This window comes from Astyanax mexicanus, chromosome 8 (genome assembly GCF_023375975.1).
Source record: "Astyanax mexicanus isolate ESR-SI-001 chromosome 8, AstMex3_surface, whole genome shotgun sequence".
Classification (NCBI taxonomy): Eukaryota; Metazoa; Chordata; class Actinopteri; order Characiformes; family Acestrorhamphidae; genus Astyanax; species Astyanax mexicanus.
Genome location: NC_064415.1, coordinates 57,899,645 through 57,923,983, shown reverse-complemented (window position 1 = coordinate 57,923,983; position 24,339 = coordinate 57,899,645). Strand labels below are relative to the sequence as shown.

Below are 24,339 nucleotides of genomic sequence, written 5' to 3'. Positions count from 1 at the left end.
TAAGGTGTGTCCAAACTTTTACCTTCATAGATCTTGCCCTTATATATTGATTCTTGATATTAGAAAGTGATAATTTAATTTACTATTAAAGCTTTCGATATTTAAGTCGGACTTAAACTGAATATAAACCTCTTTTACACTTTAAACACTTTAAACGAGGGTTTTAATCTAAAACGAGGGATGAATCTAGAGTTCACTAGCTAGGGTGTAGGGTGCGAGGCAATGGAACGCGCCCAGGCGGCGCCCCGGAAGAAACGCTGTTGCCCAGGAAACCGTGTAAACTAATCCTGCCGGCGACCATGCTGAAGGTAGACGCTGTTTTTAAGTGTTTTAACTGTTTTAATGTTTTTAAGGCAATAAAATGCACAGTTTTCTTCGTCATTTTGCACATACTTTAAATGGCTTGTGCAGTTTGAGTTGTTTTATTTATGAATGAATAATTCCTGCTTTTATATGAAGGGGAAAGGGTGGAAATGTATAATAAAATCTCTGTTATACAGTCAGCTAATAGGATGTGATAACAGCTGGTTCTGGATTAGAAAGGGCTTTATATTAATGTTGTAGCTTATATAACATTTATCACATTTATTAATTAAAGGTCAGCTGGAATGTTTTGATGTGTATGTGTTATTTTAACTATATAAAATATATATAATCATATACACACATACACAAAATAGTAACTGTAAAGATGAGTAACGCAGGTCGAGAAGTTAAAAATCTATGGTGCTAAGGTGTCCCTGGTGGTTGCTAAGGTGTTGCTAAGTGGTTTCTAAGGTGTTGCTAAGCGGTTGCTAGATGGTTAATAAGGCTTTGCTATGGTATCTGTGGTGGTTACTATGGTGTTGCTAAAGGTCTGCTAGGTGGTTGCTAAGGTATTGCTAGGTGGTTGCTTAGTTGCTGCAATGTTATCTATTGAAGTTGCTATGGTGTTGCTAGCTGGTTGCTAGCTGGTTAATAAGGCTTTGGCTAAGGTATCTGTGGAGGTTACTATGGTGTTGCTAAGCAGTTGCTAGGTGGTTGCTAAGGTGTTGCTAAGTGGTTGCTTAGTTGTCGGTTTGCTATCCATGGTGGTTGCTATGGTGTTGCTAGCTGGTTTCTAGGTGGTTAATAAAACTTTGCTATGGTATCTGTGGTGGTTACTCTGGTGTTGCTAAGCAGTTGCTAGGTGGTTGCTAAGGTGTTGCTAGGTGGCTGCTAAGGTGTTGCTAGGTTGTTGCTATGGTTGCTGGTATTGCTATGGTATCCGTGGTGGTTGCTATGATGTTGACAACTTCCTGTTACACTGGTTCAGGGCCGGAGCTCCTCCAGAGAGGACAGGAGGAAGTTAGCCGTAGCGGCTGCAGCGCTGCAGGACCACATCACCCGCTCTCTCTCCGGTTCTGAAGGTCCAAACATCTTTCCAGCAGCACCAAGCAGATCCCATAGAGCCCGGCAGCACAGACACACTGGATTCATACTGGGAGAGGAGCAGGAATACATACTGGAGCCGGAAGCTCCACCCCTCACGCTGGGTATGTGATTTTCTACACCAACCAGCCCAAAGAGCGCAAACTCCAGTACTGAATCACTACTAACGTCCACTACTGGACCAGATCGGAGAACAATCAAGCATATAATATAAGATAAAATAATCCTTTATTAATCCCACAGTGGGAAAATTTGCAATGTTACAGCAGCAGCACAGAGCAAAGGACAGAGAAACAGGTCAGGAAAATATATATAAAAAGCATACATCTATATATACAAAAGATTACAGAAAAAATATATAAAAATACTACAAAATATAATAAAGGAGAAAATATATACATCTAGTGCATCTAAGATAAGGTCAGAGAATATATAATTATAGTAAGTTGTGTATCTTATCTTATCTGTATGGTAGCTCAGAGGTTGGGGTTGGTAGCGGCTCCTGCTGGACGGCTGACGGCGGAGGAGTGGGCGGAGGTGAAGAGCAGATCTCTACAGGAAGGAGACTCCGCCCAGCCCTGCGTCATCTGCACCGAGGAGTTCCGCCTTCAGCCACAAGTACTGCTCACCCACAATTCACCAAATACAAGTACCACTTTAAGAGCTGTAAGAGTTTGCCCACAATTTTTATTAGAGCTACAAGTACTGTTTATCGTCTATCAAAGACGAAATCCATCAGAGCTACAAGTAATGCTTTAACATAATCTACCAAAGCTACAAGTAATGCTTAAACATAATCTACAAGAAATAGACCTAATCTACTAGAGTACAGCTTTTGCATAACCCAACAGAGCTACAAGTAATGCTTAAAAATAATATACAAGACCTACAAGTACTGTTCAGTAGTAATCCAACAGGGCTACAAGTACTTTCTACTCTTAATTCACCAGAGCTACAAGTACTGCTTAAACATAATCTACAAGATAAACATGTATTCCTACACGTAATCTACAAGAGCTACAAGTAATGCTCAAACATAATCCACCAGAGCTGCAAGTACTGCTTACAAGTGATCCACCAGAGCCGCTAATACAGATTTCCCATAAATTTACTTGTAGTTCACCATTTCTACAAGTTCTGCTTGTCAATCATCAATGAGCGTTTCAGATAAAGTGGCCGGGGACTGTGTCAGGTGCTATTTCCGTTATTTTGTCACAAATTAATATAGTATTTTTACACGTGCCTCAAATATCGTAGGAGTTCAGGTACCTGATTAAAGACTTTACACCTGTACAGGTTTACCCATACCCCTTCACCACTGACCTGTGACCCGCCCACCGCGAGGTGAAAGGTCAGCTGCTGGCCACGCCCCCTGATCCGCTTTTAACAGGACAATCTGCCCAGGAATGCTGGGAAAAGAAAAGAGCAGCTGTAGCGAAACACAATCGCAGTTACTATAGACACACATTCGTAAATATTAGCGCTGCGTCCGTGTGCGAGTGTGAGTGTGTGTGTGTAGAGTGTGTGTAGAGTGTGTGTGTGTGTGTGTGTGTGTGTGTGTGTTTATTGGGGATAATGAGCAGCTCTGTGAATCAGAGGGACAGTGTGTGTTCTGATGTTCTGCTCTGTAATTACCGCCTACACTAATAGAATTACTGCTCATAAATCAGCAGCACAGATCTGAAAGTGCTGAGAGCATGTGGAGCTTTATAAACTTTATAATAAAACTCCTGTAAACTCTACACACTTCACACAGTATCTCTTTCTAATTAAACTTATATTTAAAATCTTTTTTTAACTCAAAAAATCTATAACAACACATATATTTAACTTATTAAAAACATGTACTAATTAATCTCAGGCAGATTTACTTTTAAAGCATTTTTACAAGGTTTCTAATCTAAAAATGGTTACAAAACTACAAAACTCAATTACTCTCACTAACTCAATTGATTTACTCTTAAGAAAGTCTTTATTTTAAAGAAAGGGTTCACTGCATCTTTAAATAATTGATATTTATGACATATTTACTGGCAATTACTGCTGTTACTGGCACTCACTCCTGTTACCGTAACTCACTCCTGTTACTGGCACTCACTCCTGTTACCGGAACTCACTCTTGTTACTGGCACTCACTCCTGTTACTGGCACTCACTCCTGTTACCGGAACTCACTTCTGTTACTGGCACTCACTCCTGTTACTGAAACTCACTCCTGTTACTGGCACTCACTCCTGTTACTGAAACTCACTCCTGTTACCGGCACTCACTCCTGTTACTGGCACTCACTCCTGTTACTGGCACTCACTCCTGTTACCGGCACTCACTCCTGTTACTGGCACTCACTCCTGTTACTGGCACTCACTCCTGTTACTGGCACTTACTCCTGTTACTGAAACTCACTCCTGTTTCTGGCACTCACTCCTGTTACTGAAACTCACTCCTGTTACCGGCACTCACTCCTGTAACTGAAACTCACTCCTGTTACTGGCACTCACTCCTGTTACTGGCACTCACTCCTGTTACCGGAACTCACTCCTGTTACTGGCACTCACTCCTGTTACTGGCACACACTCCTGTTACCGGAACTCACTCCTGTTACTGGCACTCACTCCTGTTACTGGCACTCACTCCTGTTACCGGAACACACTCCTGTTACTGGCACTCACTCCTGTTACTGGCATTCACTCCTGTTACTGGCACTCACTCCTGTTACTGGCACTCACTCCTGTTACCGGAACACACTCCTGTTACTGGCACTCACTCCTGTTATTGGCACTCACTCCTGTTACTGGCACTCACTCCTGTTACTGGCACTCACTCCTGTTACTGGCACTCACTCCTGTTTCTGGCACTCACTCCTGTTACTGAAACTCACTCCTGTTACCGGCACTCACTCCTGTAACTGAAACTCTCTCCTGTTACTGGCACTCACTCCTGTTACTGGCACTCACTCCTGTTACCGGAACTCACTCCTGTTACTGGCACTCACTCCTGTTACTGGCACTCACTCCTGTTACCGGAACTCACTTCTGTTACTGGCACTCACTCCTGTTACTGGCACTCACTCCTGTTACTGGCACTCACTCCTGTTACCGAAACTCACTCCTGTTACTGGCACTCACTCCTGTTACTGGCACTCACTCCTGTTACCGGAACTCACTTCTGTTACTGGCACTCACTCCTGTTACTGGCACTCACTCCTGTTACTGGCACTCACTCCTGTTACCGAAACTCACTCCTGTTACTGGCACTCACTCCTGTTACTGGCACTCACTCCTGTTACTGGAACTCACTCCTGTTACTGGAACTCACTCCTGTTACTGGCACTCACTCCTGTTACTGGCACTCACTCCTGTTACTGGAACTCACTCCTGTTACTGGCACTCACTCCTGTTACTGGCACTCACTCCTGTTACCGGAACTCACTCCTGTTACTGGTACTCACTCCTGTTATTGGCACTCACTCCTGTTACCGGCACTCACTCCTGTTACGTTTTATGTTATGAAAGTAACAGGACTGAGTTTTGAGCTCCTTAGTTATAGTTACAATAAGATCAAATATACAGAAAAAAACTAATGATGGAACTTAATTTTCAAACAATGGATGTCACTTCCTGTTGTTCCTGTTCCAGATGTGATTTGTAGAATGTCCCAGATGTTTACAAAAATGTAAAATTTTTTCACTATAATTCACTATTTTTCAGTAAAAGAACAGCAATTGTGATTTAATGTAGTAAATGTAAAGAATAACTTTAGCATTTTTAAAGAGAAAGTCAAAAAAATGCACAAACGAAAAAAAAACTAAAATCAATTTTATTCATAATGTATTTTCTGTGATTTTATTCTCTGTCAGGTTTTGCTCTCCTGTTCCCACGTCTTCCACAAGGTACGTCTTATTTATCATAAACTGCTGCTCTGATCTGGAGGCGGAGATTCATCATAGTTGATGAATTTAAATAATATAAATAATTTAAGTAATATAATATAATATTCATATCATCATAACTATCCCTGTTGCTGGTTTGCAGGTGTGTCTGAAGTCTCTGGAGCGGTTCTCGGGACGGAGGTGCTGCCCGCTGTGCCGGAGAGAACCGTACGAGACCCGGGTGATCCATGATGGAGCCAAACTCTACCGAGAGAAATGTGCCGTCAGGTACAGCACACACTGACCCCAGAGTTCAGTCTTATCCTGGTGATTCACAGTGCAGAGAACCTCACCTGGTCCCTCAACACCAGCACCATAACAAGGAAAGCACATCTTCCACCTAAACAGCTTCTTCCACCAGGCAGTCAGACTCCTCAACACACACAGACAGAACTGACTCGACTTGACTTAAATAGCTGGGCCGTCCGGAGATTAGATGCTTCATAATAAAACATTGATCTTGGTACTGACCTCGTTTGGTACACACACGAGTTTGTTGGTCGTCTCCACCATGAACTTTTAGAAAGGCTAGGCTGATATTTTTATATCTAAAATTGGACCAATGTGATTGGTTAATGGTTAAATTAACACCTAAGGCCTTCAGATCAACTCCTAGAGAACTATAAAATAATTTACGTGGCTGTATCTGCCTGGATACCATGAAGACACAATTCTGATTTTACACATTTGTTGTCAACCTTATCCTCTCGGTTGTAGGATCCAGACCTGCTGGAGAGGCTTTGCTGCCCGTAAATCTTACAGAGCCGTGAGGAAACTCATCCCCCCGAATCACCCGCAGCTACGCCGCAGATACTTCGAAGAAAAGGTAAAAAATTATGAAGTGATTAAAGTGCTTCTTGTTTAACTAATGTTCTCTAAACTGTAGAAAACTCAAGGATATAGCTGTTTCTGCTAAAGTGGCCAGAGAGTGGAAGCACATGGAGGAAGATAATGGGTGTTTCTAATAAAGTGGCCAGTGAGCAGAAGCACGAGGTGGTAGGTGTTCTGCAGCTGCAGTATTTTTTATTATTTTGCGTTCATTTGTTTAATGTAGTAAACAGGTTTTACAGCCTGATGTAACTCAGCCTCTGATCTTCAGTGTCCTTGCTGAATCTGTCCTCCCCCTGTCTCCTGTGATGGACTGATGTCTCAGCGTCCCAATCAGTCTGAGTAGAGGGACGGGACGGTAACAGGACAGTCCTAAACTTACATTAAAACACTAAGCTGATCTCTGAGTTTGTTTATAAGGCATAAAAATGAATAAATTTAATATATTATCCTCCATAATGTTAAAAAAATGCAAATTTTCCTGATATGCTGCTTATTTGTGCCACAGTTTTAAAATGAATGCAGTTAGACTTGATTAATTTATTTTTTAAATATATATATATAGTTATTTTTGTACACAGTCTTCCTCATTTCAAGGCTCCATAATGTGTATGTATATATTATATGGTCTGTAGTTGTTCAGCATAAAAGTAACATACAGCTCTTTAATTTTTATATTTAAAAACCTCTGGAATATAACCAAGAGGAAGATGGATGATCACAAACCATCAAACCACCAAACTGAACTGCTTGAATTTTTACACCAGGAGTAAAGCAGCATAAAGTTATCCAAAAGCAGTGTGTAAGACTGGTGGAGGAGAACATGTTGATGAAAAAAAAACTGTGATTAAAAAACAACCAGGGTTATTCCACCAAATATTTCGGTGTTATCAATAAATTGAATAATGTATTATTTGCTGTCCAATGAAAAACAAGTATCTTCATTTTTGTTGATTTTTAGTTTACTACATAATTTGAACGGACAAACTGTCCCTTACATTGCGCCAAAATTTCTTGATGAACGGACCAATAGAAACTCTTCAAAATTACCTGAAATAAACTGTTTTTATATTGACTTACATTGAAAGTTCAGAAGGTTTTTTCTCTCTCCTGTAAAGTTACTGTTTTGGAGATTTTTACTGGGCTTGTTTTTTAACAACAATATGACACGTAACTGTAATATTAAGTTTATTGTATATTAATAAAGAAATAAAGAGATTCTGAACTTTGAAATTTTGTATGAAATGTTTTCTCCACAGTTTCAGGAGATAAACGAGAGCTTGGTGAGATCCTGCTGTAGTGATGTTGAGGTGTTCCTGCTGGATGTTGATCAGACTGTAGCAGCCAGCCGAGATGTTTTCCGTCTTTTTGACCAGCAGCAAAAGAGCGTCCTTGAGGAGGAAGGAGAGGAAGAAGAGTGGAGGAAGGCTCGGGAGAAGGTATAATATAGGATTGTGATCAGTCAGTATGAATGTGTGGATCATATGAACATTATAGAGCATTAGAGAGCGCCCCCTACACTTCCTGTAGTGTATTACAGTCTGTCAGAACATACTTTTTGCATTATATTTACATTACAGAGCATTATAGAGCACCGCCTATGTTTGCTGTAGTGTATTACAGTCTGTCAGAATGAGCGTGTAGATCATATGAACATTATAGAGCATTATAGAGCGTCCCCTACACTTCCTGTAGTGTATTACTGTCTTTCAGTATGAGTGTATGAATCATATGAACATTATAGAGAATTATAGACATAAATATACGACTCTTACACCTGTTGGTGTTTTATTCACAGTTTGTCACAATGAGTGTATGGATCATATAAACATTATAAAGCATAATAAAATGCCCATTATGCTTCCTGTAGTGTATTACGGTTTGTCAGAATGGGAATGTGGATCATATGAACATTATAGAGCATTATAGAGCCTTTTACCCTGTACTTCCTGATTCATTTTACAGTCTATCAAACAGAGTTTTGGGATCATATGAACATTATAGAGCATTATAGAGCCTTTTCCCCTGTACTTCCTGTAGTGTATTACAGTCTGTCAGAACATTATAGAGCATTATAGCATGACTATAATACTTGTTGCTGTTTTATTTTTAACAGTTTGTCACAATGAGTGTATAGACCATATAAACATTATACAGTATAATAGAATGCTCATTATGCTTCCTGTAGTGTATTACAGTCTGTCAGAATGGGAATGTGGATGATATGAACATTATAGAGCATTATAGAGCATTATAGAGCCTTTTCCCCTGTACTTCCTGTAGTGTGTTTCTGTCTGTCAGAATGACCAGGGGGATTAGAGAGTATTATGTATGATAAATAAATGATGAGTGGATAACTAATTGACTAATTTGACGTATTATCCCGCCTTTAAATAGACCTTTTATCTTCACACAAATACTGACATCAGAAAAGAGTGAAAAGCATCAAAGAGCAGCTCGTCAATAGTCTTAATCCGTGGGTTCAGTCAGTGCTGGGCCGTGCCCTTTCACCTGACGTGCTCTCACCTGTCCCGAGACGCTCAGCACAGGTGATGTGAGTGAATGAGGGGTCTGACACACGTGTTTACAACCAAACACAAGCTGCAGGGACACGGAGGCCGAGGCCTTTCATCCAGCGCCGGGGCTGAAAAGAGCCGCGGATTTTCTGCTTTAGCTGCACGTTTTCATGTCTGAACTGCTGTGGAAAGATGCTTTATTTACTAAAACAATCATTTGACTGTATGACACACTGTAATGCATAAAAACAGACAGACGAATTTATGATTCAGGTCTCCAGACGACTGCTGTCGCTGTTCACACCGCTATTAAACTCACACGATGTCTTCATTTGTACGTTGATGACGGACAGATGCTGATAAACAATTTTTTTTTTTCCATTTTAATAAAAGAAAAGGGTAAAACAAAGCATCAAAGCTATAGCAAGCCATCCAAAAGTGCAAATAATAAAACTAATCAGACTATACACATTATAGAGCGCACCTTCTACTTCCTGTAGTGTTTTACAGTCTATCTTAATGAGTGTGTGAATCGTTTGGACATTATACAGCACTTCAGAGTGCCCTCTACCCTTCCTGTAGTGTATTACAGTCTGTCAGAATGAGTGTGTGGATCATATAACTATTATAGAGCATTATAGAGTGCCCCCTACATTTCCTGTAGTGTATTAAAGTCTTTTAGAATGAGTTTGTGGATCATATGAACATTATAGAGCATTATAGAGCGTTATAGAGCTCCCCCTATGCTTCCTGTAGTGTATTACAGTCTGGCAGAATGAACATTATAAACAATGGAGAATTTGCGTATTGTTATATATGTTTAAATATTAAATTCTGAGGATCAGTGAAGGTCAAAGGTCTTATCAATAACCAGGTGCTCTAATCACTGAGCCACCACTGCCCCAACTGGTACAGTAACTTGTTACAAACCTGTTTCAGACCCAAAATCTTCTCAAAACTCTGGTAAAACTGTGTCTGAGGGATCAGGCAGTTAATTCATAATTCATAATTTTTTTATCATAATAACTTTCTGTAAAGGAGATTTTAGTTTGGTGGAGTTCTCCTTTCAGCTCCTACAGGTTTAAACGGTAAATTCTCTTTATTGTTGAGTCTCTCGCTCTCAGATAAACACACTGAACTCTCCTCACCACGTTATCAAGCTCCGCCCAAAACGTACTGATCACAAAACACAACAGCCCAACGGCCGCGTGAATAGAGGAAGCTCTGGGTGGGTTAATGTTTAGCGCCGCCCGCCTGCCTGCTGTTCCCGTGTGTGATTTAAACGCTGACGTTACGCTTTATAACAGCAGCATAAATCCTGCTAATCGCCTCTCGCTGACGCGCTAATCGGAGAGGCCGAGAAAGGCCACAAGTAAAAGCTACCCACCTCCCAAACTTTCAACAGTGAAGCACAGCGTCCTCCAGAATAGATCAGTATAGAGGGACAGATACAGATTCTACAGATTCTAATTGTTTTATTTACATCATTAAAGTTGCATAAATCTAAATCCCAATTGTTTGTTTTCCATGTCATGTTCTCTTTAGCACATGGCTCTGTTTCGTTTCTGCTCATTAGTCATTAGTCTTCCCACTGTCTCATTTGTTACTCCGCCCCCTTTGTTACCTACTCCAGGTGTTCCCAGTCCTCAGTGTGTATATAGAGCCCCTTTGTTTCAGTGTTTCCTGTAGAGAAGGATAATGCTGCAGACCGGAGACCTAAATTATGTTTTGCATCAACCAATAAAATTCTTTCTTTTAGCTGTCAATCACATTTTGCATTGACCAATTACAGTGTAGAACAACCTATCCATCATTTTTCGCATCAGCCAATCTAGGTATAGGTAGTCTTGCTCTCTCGTGTGTAGTATGTGTTACTGCAGCCCGGAGAACCAATGGGCGTGGCAAAGGGGCGGGGATACAGTTAATCATTTTTTGCATCTGCCAATCATACAACAGCGACCGCCTGTCAATCTTTTTTTGCATTGGTCAATCAAACAATTGTTTTTAAGGAATTTGGAAAAATATATATATATTTTTAATTGTATAACTGTTTGAGGTGCACTATTTGATTTTTCACTAAATGAGTTTTCATTTAATTTTCCAGAATAATTTATTTAAAAAATCTAAGGTATAATCCAAACTACTTTTGTTACAAAATGCAAACATAAAAAATATATAAAAAAAATTGTGTATTTAAAAAAAAAAAAGTACAAATAGATGCAAACCCATTTCTTTTTTACTAAACTAAATTGAAAAATTAAATAAGTATTATACCTAAACTGCTGTTTTTTAACACACTGATGTCCTGCTTCCTCCAGGCTGTTCAGCGAGACATTTCGGACTGTCCGATCTGTCTCACCCCTCTGCACTCGACCAGCAGACAGGTCCTCCTGCTGTCCTGCTCTCATCTCCTCCACGAGTCCTGCCTCCAGGCTTTCGAGCGTTTCTGCCCCCGGAGAAACCCCACCTGCCCCCTGTGCCGCCGCAGATACACCACCAGGCCTGTGCGGGGCGCCAACACATATTCTCCAGAAGATCAGAAATGTAGAATCAACCAAGACGTGTGGTTAACTGTAGCCGAGGATACTAGACACTAATGTTGCTGACAAACAGTGGACTTCATGTGTTCCGGGTGTTAAGTTTGTCCAATCCTTTTAAAAAAACATTTCCTCTTCTGAAGTCTCCAATGCTCCACCAGCCGCTCGTGTTCAGTAAAACTGAGCCGGATCCCTTTTTAGAGGCTTAAATAGCCTTATTACTTAAATATTATATTAGAATTAGCGGGGATGGTGGATATTTTATCCATATTCTTCTCCACTCAGAAATGCTTCTCCTTTCAGTTTAGAAACTAAATTTTACAGACTGACGCTTTAATTGGGAACAGATCAGGACTGCAGGCAGTAAAATGTGTGCAGCATGTGGGTAAGCATTGTCTTGTTGAAAAAGCAATGCAACAAGCCTGTAAAAGATGACGTCTTTAAGGTAGCACATGTTGATGTTAGTGAATATAGTAACTCTGTATTGTATAGAAATGTTTGGTAACCCGGAATAAACATTAATAAACACCAATAAACTCTAATAAAACAAAATACAGCCACACATACAAAGCCACAAAAATCACACACTTTATTGTAAACCCAAAAAATGTACAATGTAAACAACGGAAAACAAGAACAAACTGAAGTACGCAAAACACCACAAATTAAAGACAAAAAAATACATTCACTCGCAGACAGACACAAAGGCTGGAGCTTCAGTTAAAGAGAAAGTCCACCAACTTTACAAAAATAATCAGAATTATTCACAGTGGTGGTGATCGGACCGACTCAGACATCTGAACACCTAAAAGCTTCTTGACAGAAAGCTAATACACCCAAATGAACAGTGTTATGGATCCAAAAGCAGTGTGTAAGACTGGTGGAGGAAGAGAACATGGTGCCAAGATGCACAAAAACAACTGTGATTATTCCACCATTTCTGAACTCATTTTCTGTAAATAAATGCTCTAAATGACAATATATTTATTTGTAATTTGGGAGAAATGTTGTCTGTAGTTTATAGAATAAAACAACAATGTTCATTTTACTCAAACATAAACCTATAAATAGCAAAATCAGAGAAACTGATTCAGAAACTGAAGTGCTCTCTTCATTTTTTCAGAGCTGCATATATTTGTGATATATTTAGTTATATCCATTCACCACCCCTGTAAATAACAGAGATATATTAAAATATATATATATGGTGGACTTGCCCCTTATAGCTTATATTCCAGAGAATATTCCAGGCACATAAACACACACTCTGAATACAGCTTGTAAAAATCTAATCTGCTGCTAAACTGCTACAGGAACTCCTCTAATCTAATTTAATCTAATCTAATCAAATTTATCGATAAATCATTCAGAGACTCCAGCACTGGATGCACACTGAGAGCATTTATTTATTCATTTATTTATTTCAGCTTCAAAGATCATGAACTGTGAGGATGCAGTAAAAGCAAATGAACCGGGATGAACCCAAAACAATTTAAATAAAAAAGAAATATATTATTATAATAATAATAATAATAATAATCATAATAACACCTGACTGACCGCGGTTTGATTCACAGTATATTAAGCGTAATTCACTGTAAATATCCTGCTCTGATTTATTCAGTATAACTGGCACACAGAGCACAGAGGCAGCACTTCTCTCAGCTGTGGGTCAGTATTGCCTAGAAGCCAGCGCTTATGGTCCTTTAGAACGAGGTTCTTTTATTTAATGTAAGACTTTAAGAGACACACAATAAAAGCCCTTTCACACCGAGTATGTTATTGTTTTATATATATTTTTTAAATAAAATTAAAAAATGCAAAATGCAATATTTGTTTAGCGCCATCTACTGATATACTGTACCCACCCAGAGAGAGCAAGGACAACTGTGCTCTCTCAGGGCTCCGGCAGCTGATGGCGAGCTGCAAGCTACATGACCGGGATTCAAACCAGTGATCTCCCGATCATAGTGGGAGTGCTTTAGACTACTGCTGAACCACTCTGAGCCAAAAAAAAAAAAAAAATCGAATTTGTTCACGAGTGGGTTCACTGGTGAGTTTTAATTGTGTTGGATTGAGTTTTTCACCACCACTGTAAAAAAACAAAAAAACTACAATAAATAAATTAAAAAATAAATTTAAAAAATGATTTGCAAATTTAACTCTTAAAACTCTTTTTTAAGTCCAAAAAAATGCAAATGCAATATTTAATATAGTAGAACCATATTAAAGAACTTTAATAGTTTTCAGAAATGTGCACATATATATAGTATATATACTATATATATACTATATATAGTATATACTATACTATATAATACTATGAAATGGTTGGATATTATTGCTGTAACAAAAAAAAATTAAAAACAAAAAGGAACGCAGTTCAATATAAGCATTTTCGTTTTTTTCCATCCTTTTTTTCAATAAAAAAAAAATAAAATAAATTAAATTAAAAATAAAATCAGTGTGAAAGGGCCTTAACAGGACAAGACAACAAACTGTCCATCTGAGAACAACCCCTCCCTCCCCAAATACAACTCCATACAAAAAACGCTGAATCTTTGTGCAAATAAACAGGAAAAGTTGCATACTTTACACCGATTATTATTTTACAAAACAATCGTCCTTCATTCACAACAACAATAATATTCATATTCATCAAACTGTGAGCTTTCCTTCTTCCTCCACTCGACCTTTTCACAGGCTTTAAACTCAGTGTCCCTCATGTGATTCCTCACCTCTCCTTTAAAGGGGAAAAACTATAACTCCTCCCACTTTTTCACTAAAAGTTATTTGCGCAAGTAGAAATCATTTTATCGTAGGTTGGTCTGGTGCACATCATGTGTGAGACTGGGGTTCAATTCCAGCTCTGGGTGACTAAATGCTGCTCTATACCAATAAGATCCTTGGGCTAGACTCCTAACTACACTACATTGGCTCAAATCTGCAATAGAAATAACCTTGTAAATCACTCTGGATAGAAGCGTCAGATAAATTGCCGTAAATTTAAATATATATATATATAAATATAGAAAATGAAAAATATCTAAACAATCACTTTATCTGAAGTGATTCGGAGTGAGTTTGGTGTGAAACACTATTTTATTATTTTGGAGAAGCTTTTCCAGTCAGAACTGTTTAAAATGAGGCCTCTGAACCTTTTAAAGCTTCTTTACACAAAAATTATCACACAAAATTATTATAAACACACATCCTGACGCTTAAGACGCTGATCATTTAACAGGTGGAGGGATACATGTGTACCATGAAGATGTTGTGTGGCAAAAAATAGTCCCAACTCACTTATTAGGCCTTCTAACCCCTAACACTAGTGATGCCACAGCACAGGAAGACTAGCACACGCCTCCTCCGACACATGATGTGAAGTAAGACTCCGCCTCTTTTTGAACTGCATCACAGTGCTAACGCTCGGAGGAAAGCGTTAGCGTTAGGTTCTGATACATCAGCTCACAGATGCAGCCCTGTGCTGATCCATATCACCCTCGGAGGAGTGATGAGGGGAAAGAGAGAGCATCATCTACTGTACTGTACCCACCCAGAGAGAGCAAGGTTAATTATTTTGCTCTCTCAGGGCTCTGGCAGCTGATGGCAAGCTGCAAGCTACATGACCGGGATTCAAACCAGCGATTTCATATTATATATATACACATATATTTGAGAAAAATGTGAAGAATTCCCCTTTAAAGCCATAAATCAGCAGAGATTAATATGATTTTCCTTCAGCTAGCTTTCATATCGTCCACCTTCTATTTATTTATCTATTTATTATTATTATTATTATTAATAATAATAATTTTTTGGTTTATTATATTCAGATGGTCACATGAGGGTTCACAGTGAATCAGTCTATAAAAAGGTGTTCATGTACGCTTTCACACACTCGACCACACACTTCTAGTGTTTTATTTTATTTTACACACTTATATACACACACACACATACACACACTCAGAAACACACACACACACACACTCAGAAACACACACACACTCAGAAACACACACACACTCAGAAACACACACACACACTCAGTAACACACACACACACTCAGTAACACACACACACACTCAGTAACACACACACACACACTCAGTAACACACACACACACTGCGACACAACTACTAGAAAATAAAGCCTATAAAATCCTCCCCTGTTTAAGGCATCAGAGGTGAATTTTTGACAACAGACAACGTCGCAGAGCAGCCGGTTCTCCGGCCGGTTCTGCGGAAGAACACACTGTACATAAGGCGGACACGCCCATATCTCACTCTATCTACATTCTGGCGGGAAAAAACGATGCATATTTACACGTGTAAATGTGTAAATCAAACATTAACACTAGGATATATTTATTCTTTGCGTTTTAAAAAAAAAACTAAACTCAACATTTTCAGAGAAAGCACTTCTTGCGATGCGAGTTCTACTGATAAAACAAGAAAACAACAAATAACGGTAACACTTTATAATAACTTTCATTAATATACTATTAACTAATGATTAATAAATGTTATTTTATACATTTTAAGAAACTAAAAGGTTGCTATCACATTTATAAATACTAATGAAGGCATTGATTGCAACATGAACTGCAATTGATAAAAATTTGCCCGGTTTAAAATTCGTATTTACTAGCAAGACTCCGCCTCTTTTGCTGCTGGTGATGATGTGGCATGGCCGAGTTGCATCATCAAAGCGCTAACGCTCGGATGAAAGCGCAGCGACTCGGTTCTGATACATCAGCTCACAGACGCAGCTCTTTGCTGATCCACATCACCCTAGGAGTGATGAGGGAAAAGAGAGAGCGCCATCAACTGTACTGTACCCACCCAGAGAGAGAGCAAGGACTAGTGTGCTCTCTCAGGGCTCTGGCAGCTGATGGCGAGCTTCAAGTCAAATTCGTCTTACTATATTTTCACACCAAATTCTGTCTGAATTACTTAACAGTAAAAAAGACATTTGTGAAAAATGTGAACAATTCCCCTTTAAAGCCACAAATCAGCAGAGATTCTGATGAGCTAATGAATGATTTGCTAACATTATTAATACAAATATCCATGCTGATAAATTAATGTAATGTGTGAGCATTTGTTAATATTCAAATTCTGATGAACTACTGCTTTGTTCACATCTACTGATCATTAGTTAAAAAATATATATTAATGAAAGTTATTATAAAGTGTTACCGAAATAACTAATGAACATCTCAGTAACGTTTTTTAAGAACAACTACTTAAAGTTAAAGAGTAAAGAGAGTTAAGGCTCGACTGTTTTAGCGATCGATCCGCAGCCAGCGATGTTCTGACCTCACTGTTAAACAGCAGCTACTTCTTAAACTTACTAAACAGCAAGAGAAATGTGCTAAATACATGCATCTACACTGAAAAAATACTTTAGAAACAGCTCTGGTAAAAATAAGAAAAGAGCACTTAAAAATGATGAGTTTCTTTAATTTTACCAAATTTTAAAAACCTCTGGAATATAATCAAGAGGAAGATGGATGATCACAAGCCATCAAACCACCAAACTGAACTGCTCCTTAAATCTTTGCACCAGGAGTAAAGCAGCATAAAGTTATCCAAAAGCAGTGTGTAAGACTGGTGGAGGAAGAGAAGAACATGCCAAGATTTATGGAAACTGTGATTAAAAACCAGGGTTATTCCACCAAATATTGATTATTTCTGAACTCTTAAAACTTTGAATATGAACTTGATTTCTTTGCATTATTTGAGCTCTGAAAGCTCTGCATCTTTTTTATTTGGAATTTGGGAGAAATGTTGTCTGTAGTTTATAGAATAAAACAACAATGTTCATTTTACTCAAACATAAACCTATAAATAGCAGAATCAGAGAAACTGATTCAGAAACTGAAGTGCTCTCTTAATTTTTTTTCCCAGAGCTGAATATTAGAGACATTTGGTGCTTATAGGTTGTTTTATGTTAAGCCTTATATTTTTATGGAATAGAAAACTGAACGTGAGGATTGTGACGTGAGCAGTGAGCGATTTGCTGTTTCTAGGTTCTAGTTTTAGCTCATTAAAAGCATTTTTTTTGTTTTAAAGCTTTTTTTCTTCTACATTTCTGTAGGAAATTCACAGGTTTACAGGATTCACTAATTCATCTTTCGGGCAACAGAAAGTGCACACACCTACCGAGTGATACACAGCTCGCTGTTTTAGTACATTAATTATAGCACATAAAATTTACATAAAATGTAAAATATCACATGTCAGAACGGCCCCGCCCATCAATCACAATCACCTCTGTGAAACAGAAAAGAAGGGAACAGGTGAAGAATGAAGAGTGGTATGGTGTGATCACACAGGAGTGGAGTGCAGCACAAAAAATTATAAAACAAAGAAAAAAAAATCATAAAAAGAAAAACTGTACAAAACATTTGCAGAGGTCAAAGAGTTCTCCGACTTCTATAGAACCAACACAACACAATACAATACTGTCCAACTGGGAAAGGGTCACAATTTTTCTTTCTTTCCTCCTGAAGGCATTTTATACTGGCTTTAGTGATCCATCATCTCCGGCTCGGGAGTCGAGATCTTCATTTACGCCACTTTACAGGGGTTTGGACAATGAAACTGAAACACCTGGTTTTAGAGAACAATAATGTATTGTGGTGACGGACAGTTCTGGTGGAAACAGGAGAGTTGAGGTGCACATTGAATTCTGCGTGATTTGATCAGCCGTGGTTTTATGGAGTTTTTTGGATACAATCCGTGTTAGCACCCCTTTGAACATCCCTTTCAGACAGCTTCCTCTTACAGCGTCCACAGTTAATCCTGTTGGATGTGGTTGGTCCTTCTTGGTGGTGTGCTGACATTACCCTGGATACCGTGGCTCTTCATGCATCACAAAGACTTGCTGTCTTGGTCACAGATGCTCCAGCAAGACGTGCACCAACAATTTGTCCTCTTTGAACTCTGGTATGTCACCCATAATGCCATAATGTTGTGTGCATTGCAATATTTAGAGCAGAACTGTGCTAAAGGCTCTTACCCTGCTAATTGAACCTTCACACTCTGCTCTTACTGGTGCAATCAGGCCGTTCCAATTTAGCCATGAAACCTAAAACCCCACACTAAAATGATGACAGGTGTTTCAGTTTCATTGTCCAACCGCTGTATTTCTGGAATCTTCTTCTCACTTTCTTTACTTACTTTGCAGAATTTGCAGAATTTAAAGACCACCACCCCTTTCTCTTTACTGGTAAACACCCACACTGTGGATATGCGTGGGGAAAAGTGCGAGTGCACGTCTCAGAGAGTTTTCTGATGTCCGTTGGCGGCGAGTTTTCCCGACTCCGGCTCCGTGGGGCTGTTTGACAGGTTCAATTTATCTAGACCTGAAAGGGAAGGAGATAAGAGAAAGGCCTTATTATTAAAGGAGCTGCAGGACCTTCAGACAAATGGCTGCTGTCAAAACTGCGTCACACCGCCGAGCCCGGCTCAGCTCGGCTATCTCTCTCTGGAAATACATTCGCTTTCAGAGGATTCATCTGTCTGGGAGCCTCCAGACAGGGCATATATACGTGTGTATGTGACACACACACACACCATATCAGTGACATGGCAGCAGAGGAAAAAGCGAAGGATGGACAGACTGATACACAGAGAGACCGGAGGCTGAAGGATGGAGGTGTGCAGCTCTGACATGAGGAAAAAGTGAATTTCACTCCATCCCTCTGCATGAGCAAAACTATTAATAAAATAAGAATATTTCTTAGAGGTCTCATTCCATTATTCTCATTTTTCACTCATTTTAAAATATATAGTTGTGGTAAATCTCTAGTATGAATGAATATGCCATGGGAGTATCCAGGTCGAGAAAGTAATTGAATTTTTACTTTTAACTAGTGTAAACAGAACTGCTCTAAACATCTAAACACCTGCCTATCTCAATTGTACTTGGCTGTTGGTGTTTTTCCTCCATAGACTAATTCTAACCATTTGTTTCTTAGCTCTGAATTACTGGGTAAAGTATATAAACACTGATGTGTTATTCGCACAAATAACACAGGAATGAACTGCATGCTGTTTCTAGCGCTGTTCAGCTCTGCCTGTGGGCGGTCCCGAGCCGAGGTTGGCGGGGCCATAAATACTAAATAACGGGTTAATGTAGACACAATGCTTTTCCTGATCGACTCTGATCATGCATAGTGCACAGTGTCAGCGTGAAACGTTCTTACCCAGAGCTTTCAGTAGTTCCTCTCTCACAGCTGAAGTGAACTTTCGCACCAGGCACAGCGTCGTCACCACAGCGAACAGGAGGTTGTAGGACAGGACTATGTAGAAGTTTCCCAGCCAATTAAAACGTCCGAAATCTCCCAGCAAATCAAAGCGAGTGATTCCTAACAAGAGAAGAACATCAGAATTAAAAGTAGTTGATGTTAGTGTGGTTCCAGTGTGGTCTGGTTTTGTTTTAATATGACTATGATTATTTGATCATCCACCAAACCACCTAGATACCATGCACCCAATACCTTATCTATTCATATTCATACAGAATATAAACGCTAAACTGCAAACAGCTTATTGTATTAATTCACAATATAAACATATATATACCTGCCTATTCAGCCTGCATCAGGCACGCTCATAAACCCATATGAACAAATAAAAAAGTGTAAAAGTGACGGTGAAAGAGATGAATTCACACACATCTGGATCAATACTGTTATTCCACCACCTCATCTGCAGGCGAAACCCTGACAACTGATAAATCACATCATATCTGAGCTCAGCAGCATCAATATCCAGCCTGAACGCCCATCCTTCAGACTGACGCTCACCAAGCACCACCTTCTCTCCAGGATCTACAGATCAAAAAACCTTTGGCTCAACTTTGGCCAATAGAGCAGTGTCCAAAACCTTCGGATAAATGATTGGAGTCCTATGTCATGGCTAAGTGGGTGCTGAGTTGTTGCTATGGTTTACCAAGCGGTTAAGGTTATTATGGTGTTGTGAAGTTGTTGCTACAGGATTACAGGTGCTTACAAGTGCTAAGGTTGTGCTGAGCTGTTGCTAGGTAGTTGCTATCCTTTCTGTGGTCATTGCTAAGGTGTTGCTAGGCTGTTGCTAAGGCATTTTAGGTGGTTGATAAGGTGTTGTGGCTTAACGATGGGGTGCAACTGTGATCTGTACTGAGGCTCGTTCAGACTGGAAATACTTCATTATCTGTGGTGAAGGTTTCGGAGATGAGCGCCGAACACACACACACACACACACACACACACACACACACACACACTTACCGAGTGTTCGGGACATGACTGGCAACGCAGAGCTCAAGACCAGGATAGACACACAGCATCCAATGATCTACAAGAACCATAAAATAAATCAAATAATCAAACAATTAATCACAATCCATCCAATTAATACATCTATCGTTCTACTCACCAATCAATCAATCAATACACAAATCCATTCATCAATAATTCAATACACCAATCTGAAGGCATGATCAGGTGCACGTTATAGTGCAAAATGCGGTAGTTGGGAAAGGGCACAGTGTGTTTGAGGGTGTAGACATCAATTAATCAATACAACATTCAATCCACCATCAATGGTTAAAATGTGTGTGTGTGTGTGTGTGTGTGTGTGTGTTGGTACCGAGGTCATGGTGGTGTCGTCCTGTCTGGGTGTGAGCCCCTGGAAGATGCGGAGGCTGTAGAATCCCACCACAGAGGAAACCATCAGATAACTGAAGCCCAGTTAAGATCAAAACTCTCTTCAGCATTATTACCATTATTACTGATCTGTTATTACTGAGTTATTACTGATCTGTTATTACTGAGTTATTACTGATCTGTTATTACTGAGTTATTACTGATCTGATCATTATATGAACGTTAGATCTCTCAATCTCAATATGATTAACACAAACTGAGATATAACGTGCATTATGATAAAACCATTCACTGACTCAGCAAACTGTCCCTCTCTTTCTTTCTGTCTCTCTCTGTCTTTTTCTCTCTCTCTGTCTTTCTGTCTGTCTCTCTCTCTCTCTCTCTCTCTGTGTATAAAGGTCAGCAGTGTGGAGTGTAGGATACATCATCAGGATGATTTCAACCACCGCCTGGACGACGCCGAAGGTGGACAGGGACGCATTACCAATGTCTGGGTCCTGAAAACGAGAGAATAAGAAAGAGGGACAGTGTTAGAACATAAATCATTTGTTACAACTGCACATCTGTACACATTTCAACTGTAAAATCTCATAATTTTGCAGTTTAACTTGATTTATTACCCAGATAATAACAACACCTTTCTTGACAGATCTTTAAATCTTTAAATTCATCCAGATCTGACCAATTGAAGCACTGTTGTAAGTCGCTCTGGATAAGGGCGTCTGCTAAATACCATAAATGTAAATGTAAATAAGTGGACAAAACCTTCTCTCTTTCTCAAGAGGGAGAAACTTTCAAAGTTTACAAACTTCTCAACATAAAATTTGTTAAAGATACGATAGAAGTTTTCAGGCTTTTCTTTTTTTTTTCATTTTCCGTAGAAGTTTGAAAATTTCTGTAAATGTTTAAAAAAATCGTAAATATCAGGAAATTTCCGTAATTTGTCCAAAATTTTCGTAATTGTAAAATAATTTCTGGAAAATTTTCTAAATAACCTTAAAATGTTTTTAAATGTCCAGAAAATTGCCTAAAAAACATAAAAACATCTGTTGTGTGAAAACAATACCATGTATCGTTCAAAAAAGCACAGGTAATATATTTCAGTATAGTTCCTATGATCCTACAAAATTCAGAAGCATTAAAAATAATTATAATTAGAATAATAAGAGGATTACGAAGAAAAGTAAACTGGCTTTTCCAATTAATCAAATTTAATATGCATCATCCATACATATCATGCATCCCAGCTCTACACCCGCACTGTTCTCCCTCTGCACTCTGCGGTTGTGAGCTTCTGTACAGGAGTGTGAGTAATTTGCACGTTGCCCCACAGAGTGTATAAAGGGGTGAAATGAGCAGGTATTTAAAGCCTTACTGCATGAATGGACTTCTGCACATAAACTACCGCTAATTTGTAACAAGACACGTCCCGCGGTTCTGGCCCGAGGCGACCCGAGCGTAAACACGTTCAGGGTTTTTTCCTCAGCAGGGCCTGTTATAACGGTTCCTGTTAGAGATAAAGCTGTGTAATCTAAACACGGCTGCAGGAGTGGACTGCCCGTCGCTCCGGGCGGCGGAGGAGGAGGAGGAGGAGGAATAATCAGGGGAAAAAGCAGAGAACAAATATTTGGAGATGTTCTGTTTGAGAGCCATTATAAGGAAATCAAACGCATAAAGCTGAGATTAGCGGCGTTCTCCGGCATCGACTCCGAGGACAGACGCACAGCCAAGAGACTGAATAGAAACAGATGAAAGATGTTTTTCAGATTCGCCGCCACCGCCGCTCTCGCGCTCAGTATGTGGACAGGTGTTCAAACAAGAAAAAGGAAAGAAAGAGAAGGAAAAGCGTTTCTGCGTTTAAAGCAGAAAAACAGAACACACACAGACCTGCAGCAGCACAAACACTAAACTAATAACAACGTACACTGGTTTTAGAGCACAATATAACAATAATTGATTGTGGTGACGGACAGTTCTGGTGGAAACAGGAGAGTTGAGGTGCACATTGAATTCTGCGTGATTTGATCAGCCGTGGTTTTATGTTTTTTTGGATACAATCCAGGTTATCACCCCTTTAAACATCCCTTTCAGACAGCTTCCTCTTACAGCGTCCACAGTTAATCCTGTTGGATGTGGTTGGTGCTTCTTGGTGGTATGCTGACATTACCCTGGATACCGTGGCTCTTGATGCATCACAAAGACTTGCTGTCTTGGTCACAGATGCTCCAGCAAGACGTGCACCAACAATTTGTCCTCTTTTGAACTCTGGTATGTCTCCCATAATGTTGTGTGCATTGCAGTATTTAGAGCAGAACTGTGCTCTTACCCTGCTAATTGAACCTTCACACTCTGCTCTTACTGGTGCAATGTGTCATTAATGATTAAAGTTTTGCAACCAGGCTGCTTCAATTTAGCCATGAAACATAAAATCATTGTCAAGTTTCATTGTCAAACCCCTGTACTTTATACACTAGGTGGATTAAAGTGGAAAAAGTAGACCTCTGCTTGACTTTGCTTAAAATGTACCTTATGTATAAAAAAAATATTATAACAGTCTGTAAATAAAATAGGGTAATTCGCATACTGCTATCACATGACTTTTGGCCTGAATAAAAGCAGTCCAGACTAGACTACACTTCCTGTTCAGAGCAGAAGACAGGCTCCTGACCCGGCCCTCGCCTGTCTCTCTCTCTCAGCAGCGAGACGGGTTGGATATATGGAGTTATGATAGCTGATGCTCATTAATATGACTGTTTTTAATAGGAGCCATAACTCTGTGTCCGCCGGGAGCCACTGACCAGACTTTTACTGCAGCTTCAGTGACGAAGCGCCAGCCGGCTTAATGTCATCAGTGATCACCCATTAGACCTCATTACCACATTTACCACAATCATCCACACTCACAGGACTTCTATCGATCTTTCTACAGGGTGACATCTCCAACCTGCAACCACACACACACACACACACACACACACACACACATCATGGCAGTGTGTGAGATGTGAGGTGTGGCATGAGTCCAGATCATCAGATGCGTAATAAAGCGTTTAGATGGCTGTCAGGAGGGCTCTCTGTCTCCCTGCCGCCGGGACAGGTCTAATTGAGGGGATTTCGGGCGTGCGTCGCTCATGCCACGGCACAGATCTGCTAATCAAATAATTGGAATGCTGACGGGGGGCGAAAAACACGGAGGAGTGAGAGAACGAGAGAGTGCGAGGAATGGTGGATGAAACAAGATCTCTATAATATAACTTTCACAAGGAGGATGTGCACAAACAAACACACACCTGCATACACACCTACAGCATGGAATGAGACAGTAGTGGAAGTGGAAAACACTAGGACACAGCCCCGAACCAATTAAATCCCGAATCCCGGTCATGCAGCTTGCCATCATCTGCCGGAGCCCCCAGAGAGCACAGTCAGCCTTGTTCTTGCTCTCTGTTTCTGGGTGG

The 24,339-nt window shown here is 39.7% G+C and overlaps 2 protein-coding genes across 2 annotated transcripts in view; one reads left to right on the top strand and one right to left on the bottom strand.

Annotated features, from left to right (window-relative positions):
- The first annotated feature begins 235 nt into the window (after positions 1-235).
- Positions 236-11,770, top strand: rnf32 (ring finger protein 32). The gene is made up of 8 exons (XM_022677760.2): positions 236-308; positions 1,295-1,514; positions 1,886-2,028; positions 5,266-5,298; positions 5,441-5,565; positions 6,055-6,163; positions 7,425-7,604; positions 11,000-11,770. Exons 1-8 carry the CDS (start codon positions 300-302, stop codon positions 11,276-11,278), a joined length of 1,098 nt encoding a protein of 365 aa, XP_022533481.2. The 5' UTR covers positions 236-299; the 3' UTR covers positions 11,279-11,770.
- Positions 11,771-15,602: 3,832 nt separating this feature from the next.
- The window catches only part of lmbr1 (limb development membrane protein 1), a 34,643-nt gene continuing 25,906 nt past the window's right edge, over positions 15,603-24,339 (bottom strand). Inside the window, exons 13-17 of the mRNA XM_022677761.2 lie at positions 21,305-21,378; positions 20,865-20,955; positions 20,504-20,570; positions 19,439-19,600; positions 15,603-18,595 (exon numbers count right to left, since the gene is read on the bottom strand). Of these exons, the coding sequence (XP_022533482.1) occupies positions 18,510-18,595; positions 19,439-19,600; positions 20,504-20,570; positions 20,865-20,955; positions 21,305-21,378 (480 nt within the window). The 3' untranslated portion in view covers positions 15,603-18,509. The remainder of the gene's footprint in view (positions 18,596-19,438; positions 19,601-20,503; positions 20,571-20,864; positions 20,956-21,304; positions 21,379-24,339) is intronic.